This window comes from Octopus bimaculoides, chromosome 7 (assembly GCF_001194135.2).
Source record: "Octopus bimaculoides isolate UCB-OBI-ISO-001 chromosome 7, ASM119413v2, whole genome shotgun sequence".
Lineage (NCBI taxonomy): Eukaryota > Metazoa > Mollusca > Cephalopoda > Octopoda > Octopodidae > Octopus > Octopus bimaculoides.
Window position 1 is genome coordinate 477861 of NC_068987.1, and position 9850 is coordinate 487710.

At 40.7% G+C, this 9850-nt stretch overlaps 1 protein-coding gene across 3 annotated transcripts in view; it reads right to left on the minus strand.

Annotated features, from left to right (window-relative positions):
* The window catches only part of LOC106872244 (ferredoxin-fold anticodon-binding domain-containing protein 1 homolog), a 26613-nt gene that overhangs the window by 6267 nt on the left and 10496 nt on the right, over nt 1–9850 (minus strand). Inside the window, exons 1-5 of one of the 3 annotated variants that reach the window (XM_014919157.2) lie at nt 9036–9098; nt 8241–8436; nt 4834–4990; nt 3270–3473; nt 1160–1321 (exon numbers count right to left, since the gene is read on the minus strand). In XM_014919157.2, the coding sequence (XP_014774643.1) occupies nt 1160–1321; nt 3270–3473; nt 4834–4990; nt 8241–8424 (707 nt within the window). In that variant the 5' untranslated portion in view covers nt 8425–8436; nt 9036–9098. The other 2 variants (XM_014919156.2, XM_014919158.2) reach the window with 2 other exon arrangements.

Genomic DNA, 9850 nt, shown 5'->3' on the forward strand with positions numbered 1-9850 from the left:
ATATATACCGCCTGACTGGCCTTTGTAGGGTTTTCGAGCGCGATCGTTGCCAGTGCCCCTGGACTGGCTCTTGTGCGGGTGGCACATAAAAGACACCATTTCGAGCGTGGCCGTTTTCGTGCGGGTGACACGTAAAAGCACCCACTACACTCTGAGTGGTTGGCATTAGGAAGGGCATCCAGCTGTAGAAACTCTGCCAAATTAGATTGGAGCCTGGTGTTGCCATCCGGTTTCACCAGTCCTCAGTCAAATCGTCCAACCCATGCAAGCATGGAAGGCGGACGTTAAACGATGATGATGATGATGAGTAAAAATATAAACCAGAGATTACGATGTCATTACTGAAGCCTTTATCGACTTCGTTAAGAAGGAACAAAGAAATGTAATTAAAGAATGAAATTATTAGATAGAATGGAGGAAATTAAATTAAAAACTTTTGAAGAAATATAATATTTAGGTTTAAGGTCAGTAATTTGGGATGTCAACAACTCCAGCTTTTAGAAAGGAATTTTTCACTGGACCAAGACGGATGAAAGATAAAGCTGAACTTAGCAGGATCTGAACTCAGAATGCAAAGATCTCAAACACCAATGATTCTGCATTCCACTTCTTCCTCATCACCATCTTTACACTTCAAATACTACTGAGGGTTAATTTTGCCTTTCATCCTTTAGGGGGTCAATGAAGTACCAGTTGAGTGCTGGGGATCGGTGTAATTGACAAGCCCCAACACCTCAAAATTTTCAGGCTTTCTATGTATTGTTGAAAGAATTATCATCATCATCGTTTAACGTCCGCTTTCCATGCTAGCATGGGTTGGACGATTTGACTGAGGACTGGCGAACCAGATGGCTACACCAGGCTCCAATCTGATCTGGCAGAGTTTCTACAGTTATGTTTGACCCCAAGCCCTTCCCAGTCCAGCAGACCAACGATTAAGACGTTCCAACCATAACCACCTTGTCTTTATAAGTCTAGAGCTACACTGGCCAATGTGTCTTTCATATAAAGACAGTAAGGTGTGATTTGAGGTAGATCTGCTATTTCTAGCAGACCAAACAATCAGGAAAAGGTTCCACATTGTCTCGACATGTACCAGTAATATACTTGGGTGAAATCAATGAAATACAAAAACAAACCAATATCAAGTGTGACTTACTTGTAGTTGTAAAGTTTTGAGTAAAGGTAAGGTGGAGTGTTGAGTGTCCCCTTGAGGAAGGGGAGAGGTTTGAGTTGAAGAGTGTGAGGGACACTGACAGACTCCTGAAGCTGGAAAACATGAGTGAGGCCCCCAGTTGTTGAGAAACCCTTGTCTTGACTTCTGTAATAACAACAGAGAGAGTTAATGGATTAGTAGGGGTGACTCAGGGAGTGGAAGGGGGTTGTAATGAAGGGTTCATGGGATGGCTAGCGATGGGCATGGGTGAAGGGAGAGGACACGAACCGGTCTTACAATAACCTTCATTTCACAGATGTCAAGGGAAAAGGGGTTAGGAACAGGTCCAGTCCTGTGTGTTGATTACATAAAAGTGATGGGAATTGATGAAGGCTGTATCCATGGTGATAGAATGGAATTGGACCCAATAAGTGAAAGACCCAAATGAAGATATTATCCATCTTAACTTCCTTCACCACCACCCTCTTAACATTTCTGTTTTGCTGATAGGGGTGGATTAGTCTATTCCGTTGCTGGATATTGCCCCTCATTATTTATTAACTTGTTTGCGAGGATCAGGTTCTTAAGTTAAAATTTCAACCCTCCATGTTTCCCAAGTTCAGCCACTTCTTTATACACATCCATTTGATTCCTCTAATGTCCTGTTTGTCTCCCAATTCATATATACCATCATAGTCACACACTAACTTTCCAGCCTTCCCAGAATCCTCTTCTTTCAAGGTCCATAACCTCACCATCATCCAATATTACAGTTGATGCATGGACATCGAACAATCTGAGCTGTTCACTTTGAGGGATAAATAAACCCTTTGCCATTATTAATCAGAGATCCCTTGACTTCATCCCTCTGCTCTTCCACAGCTAATAAGGGTCTCTTAGGTAACATACTATCAACTACATCTAGTGATCTCTCCAAGCATGGGTATGGGTGCGAGAAGTTTATTTTCCACAAATTATCCTTGTAATGTCTGCTACACATAGAGTGAATCTTTTCTGTCAACCTGTCTGTGTTTCTACAACAAGGCTTCTACATCCGAACTTTACACTAGAACCATTGTATGCTATTGCCACCATATTTTCTCAACAAACTGAGCAGAGCCATTTCCCTGATGCTAACAGGGTCTTTAGTTCTAGATTTTGTTTACAAGCCTGGAATTTCTTATAGAAATCTTTGATATAACAAGTAGGTTGTCAGTATACAAGAAATGCCCTTGGATTGTTGATCTTGTATTATGGAGGGACAAACAATAAACGGGTGGGCGTTCAATATTGAGACCTGATGTGCGTCCCTCCCTGCACACATTCGTAGTGACTGACAGACTGCATGAAACCTTGTCAGTGACCCCTCCCCCTAAGCTAAGTACTTCTGTAGTTGTCTCACTAGGAAGGAGGCATTTGATGGCACCTCTTCCTGGTGCAAAGTTCTTCTTTAATCAGTTTCACTCGTAATTTTCATAAGTTTCTCCAACAACCTGATGTCTCTGTGGAGTCTCCTTTGCCCTTGTAGCTGCTGCTGCTGCGTATGACACTTTCTTGTCCTATTTGATTGATCAGGGACCAGAGTATAATTCACTTCGTCAGATATCCCCAGCATCCCACCAACTGTCCCCCATCAATCAGATACCTTCCCAGTTTTCATCCAACTTCATTTTATGATTTTAGCCAAACCCTCTGCTGTCCGCTTCATTAGCCAAACCCTCTGCTGTCCTCTTCATTAGCCAAACCCTCTGCTGGGTCTGTTTGGGGTTCGCCTTCTCTCTTCTCATTCAACAACCTCTTGTAATGGCATTTCTATGCGTCTTTCTTTGTCAAGTCAGTCATAGCAAATGGTGCTGCTATTATTCTGTACAGAATCCCCACCCCATCCTTTCCCAATATCTTGATTCTCTCTTGTACATTGTCTTCTAGGCTGGGATGCCTCTTCCCACACATTTTCACATTGTCTTCTAGGCTGGGATGCCTCTTCCCACACATTTACACATTGTGCCATTCTCATTACAATGTTGTCCTGCCATTTCACCTCCCTTCAAATGATTGAAGTGGAGTTTTGGGGTGGTGGTGGGGAGACGAGACAATAATTGAGTGAACAAACCTGAAACCTGTGCAGGAATATTCTGAGTAAAGATCTGCTTGGAATGGAAGAACTTTGGTAAGAATTAGGCTGGAGTCTGCTGCCATGGACACAACTTGCCATGTGTCTGGCCAGAGTCTCTGGACACTGTCAACAGGGGTTCCACCTTGACCCTGGCAAAGGGTCATCATGATTTCACCAGATGGAGACAAAATGGACGAAGCACTAGAGAAATAGAAATACAGAAAGTGACATGAACACCACAACATCACTGTACAATGATCACCATGACAACACCAAATAACATTACTACCACAATATAACCACCAACACATTGAAGACTATACTGTAATCATGACAACACTACTACTAATACTACTATACAACCATCATAAACTCAGTTACCAATCATTAATTGTTGCACAGCTGCCCCTGGTGAGACGTACCCCCTTATAATTCCTATTTATTATATCTAGGAATACTGGCACACCGAATGGAAAGTGACTTTGAGAGACCCAGTTTAACGATGAGAACAGACTGGAGGCTGAGAGTTTGGATGAGATTTAGGTTTTTGTTTCATGACTTTTCTACAACAAACTCTGCTCTTAAGGATTTGCCCGCCACCACCCCTCCCAACTTCTACCTACACTGTCCCCTCTGTTGGGCCTCTGTTAGGAAGACTTTCCTTCTCCCAGGCATTTCCCACATTTAATAACCTTTCATAGTAGCACTTCCTCACAAGTGCAAGCCTAACATTATCCATTCGTACCCACTTCTCACCCTTATCATCTGCACCCATACCCTCCACACCATTGATCTTCACACTGTCAGACCATTGGCAAACCCCTTCCTTCCTGCTTCTATTCTTGCTAAGTATACCTGTCACCTCCATTCCCTCTTAGCTATCTGTTATAGCTGCTTCTATTTCCGCATTCATTTCAAGCCTACCTCTTCACTTTGATGGTCCTGTCTGTCACCAGGTTATCCTTGGTCTGGCCAAAGTTTTGTGTCACCCACAGATTTGGTCTGTTGCCCTCAGTAGGTTGTCCCATAACAATTCCTGTAGTCCTCTATGTTATACCATCTTGTGCTTGAGAAGACCCACCAAGCCAAGTAAAATTGCAGTCGTGGTAGATACCAGTGTCACGCAAATGGCACCAGTGCCAGTGGCATGTAAAAGCACCCGTTACACTCTCGGAGGGGTTGGTGTTAGGAAGGGCATCCAACCATAGAAAACCCTGCCGAATCAGGTGCAGCCCTCCAGCTGGCCAGCCCTGGTCAAACTGTCCAACCCATGCCAGCATGGACAACGGACGTTAAATGACAATGATGATGATGATGATGATGATGATGAAGGGTCCTCGTAACTATTACAAAGAAATCCAAACCAATTAGTATTCTTTGAACAAAGTCTCTTGCAATCTTTGTTCTGCCCTCAGTTATGGACACTTCCTTGTCACTCTCAGTGTAAGAAATATTGTAAACCACTGAATGGTCCCATTGCTAGCCTGTAGCTAATGGCACCTGGAAATTAAAATATACAACAGAAAATTATGTGGAAAAAAAAAAACCTTATTTTTCTGACCTTTTAAAGAAATTCCTCAAAAGTGCTCGGTTCTTTTTGTTGTTTGATTTTCCACCAACGTGAGGGAAGTTGAAAATGATTCTTTCAAAGGCCTCATTCTTTAGATCAATGTCTTGGTGTAACTTTGTGGCATCTAAGTCTAAGATAACTTGGCATCCTGCATAGGGAGGCAGTGAGACACAAGATATGATGATGATGACAGAGCAATTTCAAAATAGTCAGTACGATATTTTAGTTTACATACATACACTAATATCATATATATATATATATAGTTGAAATTTACAGAAAAACAAAAGACAAAGACAGGTGTATTAGTATGATGCTCGGGAAAATGAGAAAGACTTTTATGTTTCGAGCTTATGCTCTTCAACAGAACGGAAAAGGAGAAAATAAAGAGAGAGAGAATGAAAAAAACTTGTGGATTTAGCAGTCAAGCATGGCAACTGGTTGGAAAAAAAGAAATTTGAGAGTAGAGGTTGAAAGAAGGGGAGATAATAAAGTATTGGTGATCCCAAAATGAGGGTGTGTGGGCTGGGGGTAGAGTGCGTGTGTAGGGAGGGAGGGGGTGGTATCAATGAAGAGAGGAAGTAGGTGTCAGATGTAGAGAGAAGATTATATACATACAGGTGTGTTTTTATGCTCCGTTTTAACAAAAACAATTTTACATTAGTCTGATGTATTCTACACTCGTAGAATACAAATTTATTATTCTTAAACAAGTCGGATGATGGCTTAGCTGGCCAAAACTTTGAAGTCACAGTCAATAGTGTTCTTGCTTAAGAATAGCATATATATCAATCATGTGTATTGTTGCTGCTTTTAGCAGGTTGAGCAACCCTGTACAGCAGACGGTGTGCTCCTATGATCGCCAAATGTGTTATTTGAAGTGGGCTGAAAAGTGCCTGCATATCTTAAAAAAACTCCAGTGATTTTTAAATGCACTAAACCAGTGCATGTGCAGTCCACTGTGTGCACCTTCCAACAACATGGGTTTCGGTTCAGTCCTGCACACTGTCATCTTGGGGAAATTATATTATAGCCTTGGACTGATCAAAGCCTTCTGCATGGACCCTGTTAATAGAAACTGAAATAAGCCTGTTGTGTGTGTGTGTGTGACAGCAGAACCCACTACGTGTGTGTGTGTGTGTGTGTGTGAGTATAAGTGAATGTGTGTATACATACACATGCAAATTTATCAAATCTCCATTTAATGGCTCCCACCCACCCAAAACGAGTGAAAGACAGCAACGACCTTGGTAGGATTGGAACTCAGATCATAACGTAATATTACAATATGTTTAGACCATTGCTGTACCAACTCTGCCAGATCTTCGAAAGGTCTTGTATAAACGTACAGGCGTTACTAATTATGACAGACAATGTTGTTAATAATGTAGAATGGCAAACATAAGAAACGATCAGAGTTCAACTATCCATTAGGCGTAAGGGAGAAAACTCTGGGATTCGGCGAAAGAGTTACCCCGCTTTAGGGTTGTTGATTTCAAGCCTGAGCTTAGCTCAACTCACATTTCATACAATGCGATACTCTCATGTGACAAAATATTATCCTACATGTGCCACCCGCATGTCACAAAGTATTATCCTACATGTGCCACCCTCATGTCACAAAATATTATCCTACATGTGCCACCCTCATGTCACAAAGTATTATCCTACATGTGCCACCCTCAAGTTATTATCCCTACTGCATTCCCCTCACATTTTGAGCGTGGCTGTTGCTGGTACCGCCTGACTGGCCCTCGTGCCGGTGGCACGTAAAAGCACCCACTACACTCTCGGAGTGGTTGGCGTTAGGAAGGGCATCCAGCTGTAGAAACTCTGCCAGATCAGATTGGAGCCTGGTGCAGCCATCTGGTTCACCAGTCCTCAGTCAAATCGACCAACCCAGGATAAAAATTGTTAAAAAAAAACTTCTACCTGTGTAAAATTCACACCCAAAAGTTTCCAGAATTACTGATATGGCCAGGGAAAAAGGTTTTCAATTTAGTTGTATTTAGCATAATTTCACTTACTTATGATTAGACTTTATGAAATTTTGCTTAAATTTAAAATAATTTCTGTTTAACAGGTATCACATTGAAAGCTATTAAATTACAAAGTCTTTGTCTTGTTTTTAATAAACTTTATTTTACATTTCTTGCCCACAAGAGATTATGTCTGATCATTAGCATACTTCTGTATGTCTTCTCAAATCACAATCACAGGGAAAGTTGTTGATAATTCTTATTAACAGAATCAAAGATTCTTATTAACAGAATACGTACAAGTGTTGCAAATTAAGTTTAATTACCAATAAACATCAGCTTGGATGACACTCTACTCAACCGACAGAAGAAGGCGACCGATCAAACTGATTATGTAAACAGAATTCTGATTGGTCGAAAGTGTCTTGTCTCAAGCTCTGATTTTCTTGTTGGAACCTTTGATATGGAGTGTCGAAATTTTAATCCCTTTCACACTTATAAAATGTCAACCAAACTTGAAACAATTTAGAATTTACTTTTGCCAGCTGAGTGGATTGGAGCAACATGGAATAAAGTGTCCTGCTCAAGGGCACGATGTGCCACCAGGGATCGAATTCACAACCGTGTACTGAATACCCTAACCACTACCATGACCTACCTTGTTTACACCGGTTGGATTGGTGTCCTCATCTCGACTGTCGCTTCCACTAGGTTTTCTCATCTCAGAAATACAGACTCGTATCATCCAATTGGTATGGAGCCAACATAAGATATCAACGGAGGTTTATAAGCCTTAAAAATCCATACTGTCACCGCCTATGGGCATAGGGTAGTGGATAAAGCGACTGGTTAATGTAGTGCAGTACCTAGATAGAAGTTCTGAGTTCAATCCCAGGCAAAGATCTAAGGTGAATCACAAGACACCTGAGAGAAGGTTGGAATGTAGACAGCCAACCTGTAGTGAAAGCCACAACTTGGATGAGGATGCCAGTCCGACTAATATGAATAGAGTACATAATATGAGTGTGTGTATATTTGATGGACTATATATAAATTGTATACAAGACATACAAACGAATGATGAACCCTCAGAAATATCTGCCAAACCATCTTCAAATCACGTCAGACTGTTTTAAAAAATGTAAGTCACACCGGATAATGTAGTCCTAGACACACAAAGTCAGAATAAAAGAGAGGGATGTTCACTGTCAGAAGATTTTTGTTGAAGAGCTGACCTTTCACCCTGGGTCATTTATGATGAAGTGACCTGACGTGAAACAAGGACATGGACACCAACATTAATTCCATTAACCTAGGATGACCTCCAGTGGTCATGGCCACTGACCATTAAGGAATCAACTTGACAGAAAACAGAAAATATTTTCAAAACATGCAATATTTAAAAAAAATGTTGCCAACCTTTTTCTTTCAGTCTTTCCATGTTAATGCAGGCATTTTTGTATCTTTTGATGGATTCTTCAGTTTCCAAGTTGCTGGTGACAATACTGGACGGTTCCACATAATTGGTGAGGGCCAAAGTAAAAGAGAAATCGCCATCACCCACGAGAAGAAGTTTGGAATTATCAAAGACAGGTCGATTCATCAATGATGTCCACTGAAAATAAAGAGAATAGAATTAGTATTTTATAAGAAATTTAACTGAATTAAATTTGGGGTTCACAAAAAGTGAGGTGGGGGTTAATTAATGCTTGAGATGGAATGGTGAATGTTTGTCCATTGTTGCTTGCGTTGTCGAAAGTTAGAATTTCATGTCTACGTATATATGTATACATTCACAAGGCATGAAGGTATACACTAAACGGTTCGGTAAAAAAAAAAAAAAAGACCGACAGAATATGAACCAGACTTGAAAAAAATAAAAAATACTGGGGTTAATTAGTGCGATTAAAATTCTTCAACGATAACCCTAACCCAGGTAAAAGCTACACATCTCCACAGATACGATTCCGTTCTGAGTGAGGAAACCAAATTACACTTCGAATTTCCTTTCATCCCACGTGGAATATTGTGAAGTTCCCCAAAACTAAAGAAATCTCAGCAAAGTTTTAAAAAGTAATCGCAGAATTCTTTACCAAACAGACTGGGGTGGATGGAGGAATTATAAAATAAAAGATAATTAAAAAAGAAAAGCATGAAATAGGAAATGAAACAATTTTTATGAGAAACGAAAAGTTTTGATAGAAAAATACTGACGTTTCATGAATTGACACCGGCGGTGATAGCTTTTAGATTTAAACTTTGAATTAAGTTCCGAGAAGATAAGTAATTAAATGCGGATTATTGGTTTAAGTAGAGAGTTACGGAGGAAGGGGAAGAGGAGGAGGAGAATAAAGAAGAGGAGGTTGTAGTGTTCATGGCTTCTTTTTGAAAGAAATATTAAAATTTTTAGCGAAGGGAATTAATTTTTCATTACTAGCTTTATACACTCACATACATATATATAAACACATACATATAAATGCACGCACACGCGCGTGTGTGTGTGTGTGTGTGTGTACACGTACGTACATATGTATGCATGCATATACACACATGCACATATATGTATGGGGGGTTGGTGTATCTATATGCATGTCGAAGGCGCATGGCTTAGTGGCTAAGATATTCGGCTCACTATAGTAAAGTCCTGAGTTCGATTCCCGGCGACGCGTTGTATCCTTGTGCAAGACACTTTATTTCACGTTACTCTAGTCCACTCAGCTAGCAAAAATGAGTTGTACCTGTATTTCAAAGGGCCAGACTTGTCACACTCTGTGTCACGCTGAATCTCCCTGAGAACTACGTTAGGGGTACACGTGTCTGTGGAGTGCTCAGTCACTTCAACATTAATTCCATGAGCAGACTGACGGAGTGCTCCTATATGCATCTCTCTCTCTTTCTCTCTCTCTCTCTCTCTCTCTTTCTATATATCAACTGGACAGCCCACTCGTGAAATTAACATGCATGTGGTTGAGTACTCCACAGACACGCGCACTCATAACGTGGTTCTCAGAAAAATTTAATGTGAC